The sequence below is a fragment of the Meleagris gallopavo genome, chromosome Z (genome assembly GCF_905368555.1).
Source record: "Meleagris gallopavo chromosome Z, MGAL_WU_HG_1.1, whole genome shotgun sequence".
Taxonomy (NCBI): domain Eukaryota; kingdom Metazoa; phylum Chordata; class Aves; order Galliformes; family Phasianidae; genus Meleagris; species Meleagris gallopavo.
The window spans coordinates 61729802-61746873 of NC_139435.1; the positions used below are offsets into that span (position 1 = coordinate 61729802).

A 17072-nucleotide genomic window follows, 5' to 3' on the forward strand; every position below is an offset into this window, starting at 1 on the left:
CAAGGAGATTTGCAAATCTGGTCACCTCTCTCTCCCTTGATAGGTAGGATATGAAAAAGGCCATGTTGGAGTTCTGAACAATCTGATCTAATCAAAGGTGTCTGTGCCCGTAGCAAAGGGGTTGGGACTAGAAAATCTTTAAGGTTTCTACCATCCCAAAACATTCTATGATTTGTTGGTTCAATGAACTTTTGTGAAGGAAGGCAGGGAAGAATGAAGGCAAAAAGGCTTGAATACCACAAAAAAAGAATACATTTACTGTGGAACAAATAAGCAGCAGAAACTGGGTTTTAGATATGTGTAGGCAGAAAAGTTAATTTATGTTTTCTTATGCATATTGAACAAGACATACACAGAGGCTTGCATGTGGAACAGCAGTGGATTCTCACTGAGTAATTACCCAGCATGTAGCCTCTGAAAGTATGGATGCCCTGTATGCATGGCCTGTGAATGCATTGGCTGATAATAAGCTACTTAAGCGTACACAGAGTTGATGAAAAGCCCCTGCGTAGGATGCATCTGTTTATTTAGCATACGAGATTCTGAGTGACACAGATTCTCCCTCCTTGAAGCAAAACCTGAAGGAGGCTTAAGTTGAAGTATGGGGGTCATATTTCCCACAAAGGTCTAGTCACAGAATGCTGTTTTCTTTCAACCTTTATGACATTACAGATAGAAATACTTGCAAAAGGAAAGTGAGGCAATGCCTTGGAAGTTTCCTCAAATATTCTTGTAGAATCTGAAAAAGAAAAATCACTGTTCCAGAAAACTGTTTTTATGAGGAAGGAAAGATACAGTAGCTGACAGGTGCACATGAAAATCTATTTTAAAGGATGGTGTTTACCCATGACATTTTCATTCCCTCACACACATACAGACTCAATTAATCTTGCCTTACAAAAAAACAAGTCTGACTTCATATATGCAATTTGCTACATTTTCAGTGTTTAAAAGGATACAAAATACTGCATTTTTCTTTGGCATAAGACTTTTTCTTCCATATTCTCCAAGTGAATATGTTTTGCTGCATGTCCTACTCAACAACATTTTTCCTGCACTTCTTTCCTGTAGGTTGGTCACTGCTTACAAGAGAGAGCAGCAACGAAGTCCAGAGATGGCACAGCTGGCCCTGTAGTAGATCACATGGGAATTTATTTCAAGGGATCATTAGTATACAGGAGCTCTATGTCTTACTGTAATGCTTGAAGAACTTAACTTGCTTGATTCTAATTTGTTATAATTGCAAAACCTAATCTTAAAATTGTACTGTCTGTGTTTTCTTTCAAACAAAAGAGATCAGCCCAATCATTTGAAAACCAGCCCTATGCTGTGCAATTATGATCAGAGAAACACCAGAGGCTGGACTTGTGCAGAAGACACAGATTCTACTCCTGCATCCCCACTCCCGCAATTTGCAGGAAACTAAAAGCATGTAACAAACAAAAATCTGTAAAGCCATTTTAGGTCTTTATTTCCAAATGGAAGATACCTTCATTGTTCATGCTACAACTTTCCTACTGGAAAGTAGACCGGTAAGATATTACCTTGTTGTGCAGAGAGCCGCATTTTCTTGGATGTTCACTATTCCTGTAATTCCCAGAGCCACCTCCTACCAGATCATCTCTTACCCTTAAAGACCTGCTCATCCCAATATGTACTGACCAGATTTAGGCTGGGCCTGTCTTATACACAAAAAAATCCACACAAAAATCCTGTAGCTCCCCAGGCCGTTTCTCCCTACCCAAACAAGGACACTGACCCTTCACCCAGTCATGGGGAACACCTGAGGCTTCCTGGTAAAGCAGAGTTAATATTTAATGGCAGGAGAGAAGAAACCAGGTAAAGCTGAGAAGATTTAGCACCACATGACAGTAAAACACAGTGAGCATTCCTGCTGCAAGTCCTGTACTTAGATATGAAAGGATTAGTGCAGCTTAATCTGGTGTACAAAGAACAAACAGGGCAGGTCAGCCCAAGACCCAGCTGTTGCTGCTCTCAGAGAATTACAAATAGTAGAGGTTGAAAGGGACTTCTGGAGATCATGTAATTCCAAACCCCTGCTACCGCATATTCCCTACACACAGGAAAGCGTCCATACAGGTTTTCAGTATCTCCAGAGAAGGAGACTCCACTGCCTCTCTAGACAACCTGTTCCACTCTCAAAGGAAAGAAGGTTTCCCTCCTGCTCAGATGGAACTACCTACATTCCAGTCTGTTCACACTGTGCCTAGTTCAGTCACTGGGCACTGCCAAAAGGCGCCCGGTCCCATCCACTTGACTCCTGTTCTTTAGATATTTGTAAACACCAGTGAAATCCCTTCTCAGTCTTCACCTGGCTGAACGGTGCCAGGTCTCTCAGCTCCAGCCCCGCGGCTTTCAGTCAGCAAGGGCGGCGGCCGCGTAATACGCGGATCGCACAACATCGGACGAGACCCGACGCCCTCACCCGCGCCGCCTTCACGCCGCCTTACGACCTCGCCGTCCTCAACGTTGCTCCTCCAGTGCAACAGGGGGCGCCAACGCCAGCCCCGCAGGAAGAGGGGTGCCATCGGGACAGCCTGCTGCCGGTCCCGCCTCTTCCCCGATCGCACGGACCTGCTCGGCTTCGGTGGGGTGGGGCTGGCTGTTAGCTGTCGGAAGTGGCGGCTGTCGAGCCGCTGCCCGTGACGGCCCGCCATGCACCCGCGGCGCCCCGAGGGCTTCGACGGCCTGGGCTACCGCGGGGGCGGCCGGGAGGATCCGGGCCCGGCTGTCAGGCCCTTCGGCGGCGCCGCGGAGACGGGTCACTGGGTGACCACCCCGCCCGACATCCCCGGCAGCCGCAACCTGCACTGGGGGGAGAATACTCCGCCGTACGGGGCCGGGACGCCGCTCGGGGCCGCCGGTCTCAACGAGGAGCCCGGCCTCGGGGCGGGCGGGCCCGGCGCCGGTAAGGAAGGGCCCGGCTCGGCGGCGCGGCCCGCTCCCCTGGCCGCGTCTCGTTGGCGGGCGAGGGCGGGCAGGCGGCGGGCCTGGGCTTGGGCGCGCGCCGCGCAGGTGCGCTGCGCTGACCTCCGGCTGCCCGCCACGGGCCCGGGGCTGCCGAGCTCACAGCCGCGGCTCCGCGCGTGTGGAACCGAGAGTGCCCGAGCGCTATCTGCGAGTCCTGGCTAAGCGGCGCGTGGTCGGCTCCCGTCTGCCCGTGTAAATGATACCTTGCAGACGTGCTCCGCCTCCTGTAAGGGTAGGAGGTGGCTGCGGGTCGGATGGAGTGTTTTGTTGCTTGGTGTCAGCGTTGCGGACTGTCTTCCGGTCGCTTTGTTGTTCTGCTGAAATGCACGAGGGTGGTTGCACCGACTTTGGGAGGGATAACAGCTGTCATGCAGGTGGTGAAGGAGCGGGAGAAATGACGGCTGGTTCGAGCCTTTTCCATTTACTGGTATGCGGGAGTAGAGACCTTTATACGCACAGTCTCGTTTTATGCCAAGTTGAGGTGAACTGAGAGACACTTTCTAAATCTAGGCTACTGAGCATAGGCTGCTTTAATTAAAAGATGATCAGTAGCAGTTTATATGCACTTAAGCATCAAAGTTCTGTGAACAGCTGGTTTAGTTAAAGTTTGGTTTGTTAATGGGGGAATCTTTTTTTCAACCTGTAGTACTCTGGATTTTTAGGGTTGTCTGTGTACAACCCTACTGATGAAAGTGCAGTGTACCGCACTGCTTCTTCATAGATATTCTGAACATACTTTTTCCTGTCCTGTCTACTCCTGGTCACTACATTGATTCTACATGTCAAAGAACAGATAAGGAGTTGCTGTATCATTGAGTCCAGCCTCTGCAAGTGGAGGCCTATTGGCTTATTGTTCCTCGGAGTAGAGCTGCTGTGTCTCTGTGAAGCTCCACGGGGACTATCTGTTGTTGTAGTCCGTGTGTTCACCCAGTAGTTTGAACATTAATTTTCAGTTGCGTTTGTAGTTCTTCTTAAAGCTCTTCTTAAATCTAGTAGTTCCAATGTGTAAAAGTGTGGTAACAAACAACAGGTAATTGAACCTAGTATTCTATTTGCAGCTTTGGTGTTCTTTAGTAACTACTTTTTTAGCAAAGGAGTGGAGTTAGCAAACTGACTTGAAAACCCTTGATGTTGTTTTGTTACCTTTTCCAAAGTTTCTCTTTTTACTGTTCTTGGTTTTCAAGTTAATTCTGCCCTAAATAGCTAATTTTATACTTCAGAATTGTTGTAAACTTATCATGAATGAAGTCTGAAGTTAGCCTTTTTATACATTAAAAGGTTCAATTTTAAGAACTTCTTGTTCACTTTATCTCCTGTAGTTGTTTTAAATCTTGTTTCTGAAAGTGTGCACAAATTCAAATGCAGTCCAAAGTACATATATTCTTGGGTGAATCATATTTTATGTCTTCCCTTGCTGAATTGCCAAAAATATTGTGGTTTCATAGCTGCATCTTTCTGAATCAAGTACAGCATAAAATAATTTGGAGCTGTTTGTTGCTTTTTTGGTTGTGTTTTTTTTTGTTTTTTTCAAATGGTCTGCTTGGCATTTCTCCCCTCTGTGCTATATAATTTATTTTTATTTCTTTCAGAGCAGTTGAACAGGTTTGCTGGCTTTGGTATTGGCCTTGCAAGGTAAGAATTCTGTATTGCTTTCAAGCAGTTGTGATATAGTAAAGCTATATTTGTTTTATGATCCTCACGTACATTACCTGTGCTATTTTTATGCCTATAAACTTATACAGTTGAAGTGCTTGTACAAACCTGCTATTTAAAGTCCGTTTAGGTTTCTGACATTTAGTTTTTCTTAGAATTACTCCAGGAGCAATGAATTTGAAACTTCTTCATAGCAATCTGAAAGTAGCACAGAAGTTTATTTTCTTCCTTCTATTAACGTATTTAATTAATGTGTTTCCTAAGAATATGCAAACATATTCATATCAGTGTATTTGAATCAGTAATGTTAACCTGACTAGTTGGTCTAATTTTATGATTTTGGTAATACTAACTACTGATAATATTTGTGAAAGTAGTGGATTTAAAGTGTTTAATACTGTTTTCAGAACCCAAGATTGTCTAGCCTAGGTATTGTGATAAACTGGATATTTTTTTAGAATTCCTGCTCAGTCACACTCAGCTGATGAGATTTTTCTTGGTCACTGTACTGATGGATCTTGTGAAAAGGTGGGAGGTAGCTTTCTTGTCTCAAAAAAAGTAATGAATAAAAAAAAGTCGTATTCCTTGTGGAATGTGAGATTTGCTTTATCTGCATGTGAAACTTCTAAAAGTGCTTCTCTCTTCAGAAAATTGGAGTACATATGTTAGTTGCCCAGTTAGCTCAGCATAGGAAACAGCATCTTAAGTTTTTTGGGCAGCTGAGGTTCTTTTGGCTTCTGCTAAAAGTGAACCAAACACTTCCAACTTGATCTGTTTCTTCCCCTTCTATTGTCACCCTTGATGCCTATCAGAACTTCTTTTAACTGATTTGAGGCAGTTAAAGTGAAAACAAATCAGGGAAAAGAGTTGGATGACTTTTTGCTGTTTTGGTGAGGCAGGTTGATTTACCTTGGAGCTGACTCTGCAGGAGCTAGTTAGTCACCTAGAAGTAGTGCCAGCAGTGGACCGGAGAGGGAAGGGATAAAGAAGAGGAAATAGGAGTGACCGTTTCTGGCAAGTAACGAGTTGCTTAGATTAGGTCATCTTGTCTCATTAAATTACCTGTCTCCCTTCTTCCATTGCTTCCCTTGCAATGATTCAGCTTGCTCATTGCTCAACCTTGTTGAAGTGGGAGGAAGCTGCCAAACATGTTAAGAGTTGTTTAATTTCTTTTCAACCTGATGAAGCTAATGAACTCAGGTGAGAGCAGCAAAGCATGGGACCATACGGCAGGATGGTGTTCATAGAGGTGTTAGCATGTCTCAGTAGTCCTTTGGAACCATGTATTTCAAGTTGATCGAGCATGATGAAGTTTTTTACATCTTGAGTACCAGGGCTTCTAGGACTTTAAGGTGGGCTTGTGGTTTTGAGGAAGAGCCGATGAATGTTGTACCATTACTGAGACCAGTTCTTCCAGTTTCTGCATTTGCACTACATCAAGTGCTTGTCAGACACCCTGTGATGTTATTCATATCAGAAATCCTGTAAAAAACACCCACAAAAAAAAGGTTACTTTCTGTCAAGTTAGCTGAGTTGGTTATGAGAAAGGCTGCAACTGGAGTGTGAGGAAAGCTTTGCCTTACTGGTAGAAGCAAAATATGAATTAGCTCAATAAGCCTGAAGTTTCATAAGCTAGTTTTTTGGTGGTTTTTTTTTTTTGTTGTTATTGTTTTGCCAATTAATACTTGCTTATCCAGAGTAATATCCCTCCTGTTAAAAAATCAGTTCCAAATGGTCAGGTAAGTTGGTGGTCACAGATAGTACCTAAAATGCTTAGGCAGAGTCTGGAAGTCTTGATTTTCTTATCCTTATACCAGATTTGAACTACGTGCAGACAAGTATTCTTACCACTTGGATACTTTCAGGTAACAAGTTTTCTATGTGACTGTGGCCAGAAAATTTATGTTAGAATTGAGAGATTTTTCCTATCATAGTTTGATTTCAGTACTGTTTCTCAGGCAAGGAAGGGGAATGCTGTTTTGGGGGAGTAGTTTTTCTGATGAAAAAAATTGTGTCTGAAATTCAAAAGTAGCTGTTGATGACAGTCCTCTACCCTTTCCAAATAAGGTCATGATTAATCCTGAGGTAAGCAGAAGGAATATTGTACAGTCAATGAGTATACAGATAATATAATAGTACAGTCAACAAATATACAGATGATATAGTATGTCTAGGAGTTTGGCTAATGTAATTATTATACTAGAGTAAGAAAAAAAGGACACTCACCTTATCCTGGGCTCACATGATAAACTCCAGTGGAGCAGATCTCCAGAGAGATCCTTCCCCACTTGCAGTCAGCTCTTAAATGGTCTAGGAGAGGTGGAGCCAGGCTCCACCCCTTCCTGCAGCACAGGTGAATTGCCTTCACCTGTGCTCCCGTGGCTGACTCACTGCTCGCCTCAGGTGATCAGTCACAGGTTCCAGCTGTGATTCAGCAGCCCCATACAAATATAAAATTGGAAAGTAACTCCTCCAGTATCATACCTCTAACTAGTTTCCTCATCTTATAGGAAGGGGGGGTTTAAGAATTTTGAGGCATTGCTTTGCCTTTAAAAAGACATATGTATATACAAGGGTTGCTCCAAAAGTAATGTCTCTTATTTTATGCTCTTGGCTTGGAACACCAGAGGCAGATGTTAGAGGTATTGCAGTGGAAGGTGAACCTTCCTACCAGTATTCCATTATGTTTTGTTCCTGCGTGACAGGTTGTAGCAGAAGTCTGGGAGAATGGCGACTGACATAATAACACACCTTTGCTTTGTTCATAGTTTTGACTTCCACCATGTGGAAAAAAATTGCACTCATTGACATTCATGGACACTTGCTGAATGTTTAGTCCGGACTGTAGATATGAGTACAATGAGTGGTATATTTTGGCAGTGGTAACAACAATGTGAAAGACAAGGCGTGTTCTGGACCACCATACACAGCTTTCACACCATGAAATGAAGAGCATGTCAATTAGCTCATCTGCTAATGATGGTGACTATACTGAAAAATAGCATTTTGTAGCTGGGTATTTGCTATGTTAAATAATGTTATTGGGCTTTATGCATCTGTAGTTTCCATGGAAATAAATAGGCTACTTTTGGAGCAACTTATGTACATGTAACCTATGTACATTTTCATTCTGAATGTATACGTTGGGTGGTTTTATACTTGTTCATTTGTAGTACTGGTATGCTAGAAGCTCTTTTAAGAATGCCCTATTCATTTGCAAGATAATGCGTGTTTTTTTTCAAATATGATCTAATGCTGTTAACAAGCCTTTTCTCATAAATTTACAGCTGCTTCCAATGCTTTAAACGCATTTCTCTTTTTTTAAAGCCTATTTACAGAAAATGTCTTGGCTCATCCTTGCATTGTTCTGCGTCGTCAGTGTCAGGTATATCTTTTCTATTATCTCTTCAGTCAGATCTTTTCTGTGCTGTGATATTGTTCTTGTCGTACTCTGTAGCGTATGAGGAAACTTCACTTTACATTGTTATATTTCTATTTGTAGTGTGCATTTTTTCTGTTCTAAAATTTAACTTGAGCATTCTTTTTTGTTTGGATAATGGAAAATAAGTTACAGCAGTTGAGATCCTTAACATCTCTGAAACTTTCAAACCCAGGTTACTAACAGGATTCGTATATTGGTCACTTTAGATGACCTTTACAGAGATTATACCTATTTTGGAAATGCTTTTTTCTTTGGAGTTGTAACTTCTATGTGTTTATAAAACTGCAGTCATTTATATTTTTAACAGGTTAATTATCATGCTCGGAATTATCATCTCACTCCATTTACTATTGTCAATATTATGTACAGCATCAATAAGACACAGGTCAGTATTTGGGGTCAGGTTGCATCAGAGAATTAATGTTACTACAGCACATTTGTGTACTGGCATCTTCATTTCTTTATGCAACTGATGGTAAAATATATAGTCATTGTTAGGGGGTGTTTATGGTCAGAGAAATTTTTCAAAAAGTAATGATTAATTTTTTTGATGATGTGTATTATTTAGTGGGGAGGGCTTGTGTATTTTAGAAAGTAAGAGGCCCTCAAAACTATTTTCTTTTCAATTAGGATAGTTAAAAAAAAAAAGCTTTATGTGGATAATGGGATTGAGTGTTAAGTAACTACATCTGAAGACAGTGTTCTGCATAGTCTTGTGGGAGGAGAAGGAGGAGTATAGAAATCCTCATACTCAAATCAGAGAGCAGTAAAAATCAGTACATCTTAACATCCTGAGTATATTTTGTCCAATGAAAATGGCATTACATTTATGACACAGAGGCCTCTAAGGTTGTATGATGCAAGGTTCTTTTGAGTTGAAAAATCGTCTAGTCTGATGATCTTCAAGTTTAATGGTAGAATTGTGACCCTATGCAGCTTGGCTTTGCTTAGATTTTATGCAAATGAATAAAATAGTGAAAATATTTCGTGTTGCTTCAATATAACTGCGTATTTCAAAACACAGGGTCCAAGAGCTCTTTGGAAAGGAATGGGCAGCACTTTCATTGTTCAGGGCATAACCCTGGGAACAGAAGGCATCGTCAGTGAATTCACACCTTTACCAAGGTATTGCGTGGATTTTTATTTCTTCTTAACAAAATGTTGACTTTTAAGTGTTAGAAATTTAAATTTTTTTGAGAAATTTGAGTTCAGTCAGACATTGAGTAGATGACTTCAGCACACTGAGGTTATCTTGGCAAAGATCACCGTGTAATTAAACAGTAAGAGACATTCTGGAAGCCATGTATGTATGTTTGCCTACTGGTCAACTATATAGATACCACAGCAAATTGCTTTGGAGTCACCAACACAGGAGGTATTCAAAAAACATTTAGATGTTGTGTTGAGAGACATTGTTAAGTGAGAACTGTTGGTGATAGGCAGACAGTCGGACTTGATGATCTTGTAGGACTTTCCCAACCTTGACGATTCTAAGATCCTATAATCAAAAGTTAGTAAAAGATACGTAATAGTCACAGAGCACATGCTATAGCTGGTGAAGTGATAAAGACGTTTCTTGGATAATATGTTAAGGAAGTGGAAACATGTTTTGAGTTTAAGTCTGAATTGACCAACGGGCTTAAGAATTGTCATTGCATTGAGAAAGCTGAGTGTTCCCATTTTTAACGTACACACAGAAACGTAATACTTAAAGGACATCGTTTTAAATTGGAGAAGAGATCTGGCAAGAATGATTGTCGCATATGTGTATTACCCCATGCAGTTTTTTACTGGACACTTCAGTAGTAGTGTGCATCACTGAGCCATTGCAGGGATGTGAGGTTAGTGCTTTTAGCAACAGTGCCACCATAAGTGGAGTTAAATAATTTTTTAAAGAAGGGTGCAGTGAAACGTCTTCAATTCTGTATTGCAGCATTCCTCCATTATAGGAAAGGGGCTTGGAAATGCGTGTTAACATTTATGTGGCAATTGATTGAATATTGTTCTGTACCAGACAAACTCATTCTGTATTTCACAGAATCATTGAAATTGGAAAAGACCTCTGGGGTCATCAGGTCCAACTGGATGAGAACTGAAGCTGAACATTATAGCTTAGTTTTTAAAATTTGTCTATTTCTGACATTTCAGGTAGAAATTTCACTACATTGTAGGTATTTACCAAATTATGGCTGTTGAATGTCATATTGAGCTAGTGTGAGATTTTAGTAAAGTGGACTGTACTTACTATTATCTTAAACTTACTATTCATATCTTGAAACGTATAATTAGAAAATTCTAACTTAAGGGTGACTTAAAAAAAAAATAATCCCTTAATATACAGCGCATGAGTTTTATTTTAATGAGCTATGTTAGAGACCAGTCTTGTCTGACTCTGTTAGAATATCATGTCAGTTTTTAGGAAAGAAACAGATGGACAAAAATAACTTCAAGAAATAGAAAAAATGTAACTAATTCAAAATACAATAATGAATGTATTTTGGTAAAGAAAGGCTGATATGCTGAAATTTCCACTACTTTCTGAAAATGACTTTCAGAGACTTATTAATAATTAAAAGTTTTTCTAAGCTACCTACTAGGCCTGAATAACTTTTAAAAGGTTACTACAATGTATTAGCTACATGTGACAGAGGGATTTCCTATAGGAGAGATGCATCTCTAGACTAACAGTAGAATGCCAGTATGAAAACAGGAAGTTGATACCCATTAAATAAATGCTTTACAGTAACTGTTCTTATACATAGTACAGTAAATCCTGCTTTACTTTTTAGAGAGCTTTCACATAAATGGAGCCTCAAACAGATAGGTGGACACCTTCTACTCAAAGGGTAAATATGGTATTTGTTATTATTATCTAGGCATCAATAATAAAGCTAGTAAATGTATAGCAGTATAATCTGCAAGTATTGTTTCTTGATAGGATGCTTATGGTAATTCTCAAATTCTGATTTATTTTTTTTTAAATGTTGATTGTGTGTGTCAGTTTCAGAAATTTTCTCTTTCTGGATCCCCGTATCTTTATGGAGACAGAATAATATATAAAATATTGATTTCTTCTTTCATTAGATTTTAATATCTGAGACTTGAATTGATCTATCATGTGAGAGTAGAATTTCAGAGAAGTTCTGAACGTCTTGACTTGTTAATGTGTGTTTCAATATTTGAGTTACTGTTTTGCCTTATGCATGATTTGGTAGATAACTGCATCTGCTTTTACTTGCATATGTCACTAAAATTGTAATGTTATCATGACTATAACTGTCATTTGGTTTATTTCTACAGGTTAACACATGTGATAGCAATGCCTTTTTATTCTGCAAGCCTGATTGAAACTGTACAGGTAATTTACATATATCATTTTGGAAGGTACCATTATTTTCTTTATAAATTAGATTACTTAGAGAAGTGAATCTTTGGATTTGCATTCAGATTTGTTGCAGTAGTTATATTGGTTTTCCTTAAGGCTGTATGTTTTATTAGCTCAGGTAAGAAGTATTTATTATGATGGTTATTTTGGTTGTGCTGTCTTAAGTGGAAATCTAGTATGATAAAGCACACTTAGACACAATGTTCCAATAGTCTGTATTATGGAAGAGCAAATTACATTTATGCAATCGAGAAGACATATTCTAAACAAGTCTTTTCCATATAAAGGTTTTTAAAAGGCCTGCTAGGCAGGTTGCTGGTATGACCCCTGACCCACTCACTATAATGATTACAAAGCTTTTCTAGTAATTCAACTTTCTTTGGTCAAAATACCGAGGAGTGAAGGTGATGCAGGTTAGTCATTCATGTCTTTCAATCATCAAAGTAAACACTGTCATTCAGGCAAGTTCATAAATACTATTAAGATACTTTTTAAACCTATAGTTCAGCTGTTGCTAGGTGTCAATGAAATAGGATGTTTTCTGTGGAAAAGAGGCAAAAAAAGGTTGGTTATTCTATCTTCTTAGTTTGAGAATGTATTTACCTACTGAAAGGCCATTCTTGGGTTTCCCTGGAGCCTTCTCCAGGCTGAACAGCTCCAGTTCTCTCACCTTGTCCCTGTAGTGAGGTGTTCCACCCCTTAGATCGTTTTTGTAGCCCTTCTCTGGACACACTTTAACTGGTCCACATCTCTCCTGTACTGAGGGCTGCACATTTGGGTGCAGTACTCCAGGTGAGGTCTCACCAGTGCAAACTAAAGTGAAAGGATTCGTGTCCCTTGACCTCCTGGCCACACTTTCTTTCCTTGCAGCCCAGGATACGATTGGCTTTCTGGGTTGTGAAGGCACTTTGCTAGCTCATGTTCAGCTTGCCACAAAGAAGTCCCCCAAAGTCTTTTTTGCAGGGCTGTGCTCACTCCTTTCAGTGAGGATTGTTGTGAACCAGGAACAAGATCTTGCACTTGGTAGACAAAATGTGAGTAACAGTGTTATCCAGGCACTTGATAGATACAGAGATTTTGTTACTAGGAAGCATTGCTCTGAGCTTGTGGAGATGGGATAAGAAAAGCCAAGGCACAGGCAGAACTGAATTTGGCAAAGGATGTGAAAAACAGGAAAGGGGTTCTATGAGTCAGAAGAAATAGAAGACATAGTACCTTCTCTGATAAATGGAAAAGGAGCACTAGCAACAATTGATGTGGAGAAGGCAGAGGTACTCCACAATTCTTTGCATCAGTCTCCACAGACAGGCTTCCCATGCCTCTCACATCCTTGAATGTGTAGGCAGGGAGAGCAAAATTCCTCTCACTTTAAGAGAATCATAGAATCATAGAATTGCTCAGGTTGGAAAAGACCTTCAAGATCATCAAGTCCAATCACAACTTAACCATACTACCCTAACTCTTAACAACCCTTTGCTAAATCATGTCACTGAACAATACATCCAAATGGTTTTTAAACACATTCAGGGATGGTGACACTCAACCACCTTCTTGGGAAGAAGAGAAAGCAAAAGATGACCTGATGAGACTGAATAAGTAGAAATCTATGGGGCCCAATAACATGCATCACAGGGTTCTGAAGGATCTGTCTGGTGTAGTTGCTGAGCCACTCTCCATCCTATCTGAAGAATCATGGCTGTCAGATGAATTCCCCAGTATCTGGAAAAAAGGAAACTCACTTCCATTTATAAGAAAGGGAGAAAGGAAGTCTCAGGAAGCTCCAGGATGAGTAGCCTTGCATCTGTGGCTGGAAGGATCATAGAACAGCTCCTCCTGGAAGCTGTGTTAAGACATGTGAGACAAGGAGGTGATCTGAGATAGCCAGCATGGCTCTGGATAGAAGAACTGCATGGTTTGACAGGTATTGGAAAAGGGACGTTGGTTTTAAACAGAAAAGGGAGGTTTAGATTATTTGGTAGGGGGGAATTCTTTTCTTGGGCAGTGGTGAAGCTCTGAAACAGGTTGCCCGGAGAACCTGAGGGTTCCCTATCCTCAGAGATGTTCAAAGCCAGGTTGGTTGCAGCACTTAGTGGCCTGATCTAGCAGGTGGCAGCCCTGCTCATGATCATGATGTTGGGACTCAGTGCTCTTTAAGGTTCCTTCCAGACCAAGCCGTTCTGTGATGATTCTATGCTTATTAAGCGGGCAAAAACAAGCAAAAGGCCAAAACAGTATTTCCTACAATCTTTTTAACAAGTTATAATCTATGTAAAATATTGTATGTGAAAGTAATCCTACTGAGATCTGACAGAATTTTAGGCTCAGTTCAACTGTGTTTAAGTATTTTCCTGAATAGATGTATCTGTATTAAATGTATTATCCAGTTCTTGGAAACATAATAATTGACTTCCTAACTAGAAATGGAAAAGAGTTAGTGTTAGCATTTGTCACTTATTTATGCAGTATCCATAACTACAGGGGACAACTTGTAGGAATTTTACATTATTCATGTGCTGAAAGAAGACAATTACAAATTACAAGATATGAAGATTAAAGACTGTTGGATTTCTTTTACCAAAAGTTTTATGTTAACTTTGATAAACCATACCATTAACGGTTAGAAATGTTTCATTGAAATAGCTTTAAGAGTTAGGCTGTAGTTGCTAGAGTTTTTGTCTCTTACGTTTCAAGCCAGTAGGTGGCAGGTTTTGACAAATTTAAGCACAGTTTGAAGTGGTAATAGCAATATGAAGGAGAAGAGATCTTCAAAGTTTATAACATATTACTTATTCTTAAAGACTGGATCAAAAAAATATTTTGAAGTATTCAAATTATGGTAGACCCAAACTAATATTTCCTGTGATAGGCTGAAAGTTGTATTTCTTTGCTAATGACACACGTAACTGTAATGTAGATCAAATAACTTTTTTTTTTAAAAAAAAAGCAAATTTACTTGAATCTATTAAGTATGAATGAAGAACTTGAATATCAGTATAGACATAATGACGTGTGAATATGTATTTATCTTAAGGTAAAATTCAGCAGAGGTAGGTGTCAGAGTGATACTGAAATGGCACAAGTCTTAACTAATCCATTGTGCTTGTAGAGTGAAATCATTCGAGATAATCCTGGCATTCTGGACTGTGTGAAAGAAGGAATCGGCAGAGTTGTAGGCATGGGAGTACCCCACAGCAAGCGCCTCCTCCCTCTAATGGTCTTGATTTTTCCAACTGCTCTACATGGAGTTCTTCACTACGTCATCAGTTCCATCGTCCAGAAGCTTGTTTTGCTTTTTCTGAAAAGAGAGAATTCCCACAGCCTTTCAACAGAGAGCTCCACTTCTGTGCAGAGCATGCTGGATGCGTATTTTCCAGAACTTATCGCTAGCTTTGCCGCTAGCCTTTGTGCTGATGTCATGCTTTACCCACTGGAAACAGTTTTACACCGCCTTCATATTCAAGGGACGCGCACAATAATTGACAATACAGACCTTGGCTATGAAGTGCTTCCGATCAATACTCAATATGAGGGAGTGAGAGACTGCATTAATACTATAAAACGTGAAGAAGGAATGCTAGGTTTTTACAAGGGATTTGGAGCTGTTATAGTACAGTATACCTTGCATGTGGCTGTTTTGCAGCTCACCAAAATCATTTACTCAACACTGCTTCAAAACGTTTCTTAAACTGTTCATGTGTGGATTTAGTACTGTGGACATGATACAGTTGTACCGTATTGTTAAAAATTAAGTCAAAAATGAATTTGAAAGAATCTACTCTGTGGATTCTCCCTACATAGTAAAGCTTGTTTTAAAAATAAAAACTTCTAAATGTAATTCAAAAGTACAATTTAAATTGAAAATGATGAATTAAATATAATATACCGTCATGCACAAGGGGATCAGATTTCAGATATGGCTGGAATGATTTACTTACCAGTTAGCTGAACTAAGGAACAGATACGAGTTTATAATCTCTGCTATAGAAACATCATACCTGATAATTTGGACTGCTAGGCAGTTTAAAGAATATTTTTCGTAAGTTGTAAGAACTTTGAAGTGACAGATGACTTTACTGGTCTTTTTAAAGTGTTTTCAGCTTCACTTTTAATGGACCTGTGAATAAAATAGGAACTTAAATAGACACAAATCACTGAAATTACAGGTATATAGACATTTTTTTTTGCTGCAGTGTAGCAGAAGATGAATCTTTTGCTTCATACAAAAACAACAAAAACTTCTTGGGGATAAAATTTCACAGAATGTAATATGTAGTTGTCTTATAGTTTGTTCACAAAGCTTACAGTAACTAAAGCGTGTGAATAAAGCAAATTAGAAACCAGAATGTGCATGTGTAAGAGCCATTCTTAGTCAACTTTCCACTCGTAACTTCAGTTAAGTTTCATTCTGCTACTTCATCTAACAGTAGAATAAGCTTGCAAATGTATTGTGTCAATGTTCAAAATACGCTGAAAGCATAAGAGGTTAACTGACTATTTTTGGAGTTTCTTTTGTTAGATTGGAGTATATACAAAATTGCCTACTTAAAGTTTAGCACTGATGTCATTTGCTTAAGATCTCTGCTGGATTAGATATTTTTGTGAAGCAGAACAAAGTCTGTTCATGTGCAAGTAACTACTGAAATGTAACATTTTACCCTCTTCCTCCAGTAAATCAAGGCTGTTAGTCTGGAAATCAGTTTTTATCATCCAAAATAAATAACTCCTTTGTTTCATCAATAAATATGATGAAGTTTTTTGGGAGGGCGGGGTAACAGTGGGATGGTTTTAGCAAATACAGCAAGCATGTGGAGAGACTTCTAAATTACGTGAAAAGTTATTTATCTTCTTCAGACTTTCTTGTGGCAAGTCTTTGAATGCTGTAAATTGATGTTCATTTAACCTTTAAGCATTGTATAGCATTTATTGTTATGGAAAGTAGTCATGGCTAAATAAGGAAGTGTTGCTATTCATATGCTCTGACTTGAAATCAGTTGCAAGTCTACATTATTGTGAAAGGAAATTTCATGTCTTTAAATACGTAAGTGCTGAAGTGGAGAGTGTAGTGAAGTTGGGAACTGGTTTCATTTTGAAATATTGTTAATTGGAAATCTAGTGTATAGAATGGAAGCAATCAAATAAAATGAGAATTCACTAAATATTTTGAAGTAATTCACTGGAGAGGCAGACAAAGGAATATTGGTTTGTAAGTTATATTTTGTTGTATATACTCTCTAGTGTATATACTCTCAAATTGCTCAAAGTTCTGAAGTGCAATTATGTGTTGAATTAAAACTACATGCTAGAGCATAGGTAAAACACTCTATTCTTAGGGTTTTTTGTTTTTTTTTGTTGTTGTTGTTTTTAAGTTTCTGTGAATATGAAGAGTGAACCATATCAGAGAATTGTCCAGTTTGGAAAGGCTGTTCATATAGTCCAGGTTCCTGCCCTGTGACTGTGTTGGAGACCAACACAACAGATCAGTCTATGACATTGGACAAAAATGTTTTTCTAGGAACAAAGGCATGCCCTCCACTTTGTGTATTCTCACATAGAGAAGATAGGACTGTTCTAAGAACTGGTGGTATATTGTGCTAGAACATT

At 39.4% G+C, this 17072-nt stretch overlaps 1 protein-coding gene across 1 annotated transcript; it reads left to right on the forward strand.

Annotated features, from left to right (window-relative positions):
- Positions 1-2545: 2545 nt before the first annotated feature.
- SLC25A46 (solute carrier family 25 member 46) lies at positions 2546-16212 on the forward strand. Its single transcript, XM_085213134.1, has 8 exons — positions 2546-2929; positions 4581-4623; positions 7972-8029; positions 8394-8471; positions 9111-9211; positions 10876-10932; positions 11387-11444; positions 14578-16212. Exons 1-8 carry the CDS (start codon positions 2677-2679, stop codon positions 15154-15156), a joined length of 1227 nt encoding a protein of 408 aa, XP_085069260.1. The 5' UTR covers positions 2546-2676; the 3' UTR covers positions 15157-16212.
- The last annotated feature ends 860 nt before the right edge of the window (positions 16213-17072 follow it).

Bases quoted from the DNA above. Each gene is read 5' to 3' on its own strand.
- SLC25A46 (XM_085213134.1), top strand. From the start codon at position 2,677: ATGCACCCGCGGCGCCCCGAGGGCTTCGACGGCCTGGGCTACCGCGGG. The intron at 4,624-7,971 runs GTAAGAATTCTG...CTTTTTTTAAAG, and splicing joins TTTGGTATTGGCCTTGCAAG to CCTATTTACAGAAAATGTCT. The intron at 8,472-9,110 runs GTCAGTATTTGG...TTCAAAACACAG, and splicing joins ACAGCATCAATAAGACACAG to GGTCCAAGAGCTCTTTGGAA.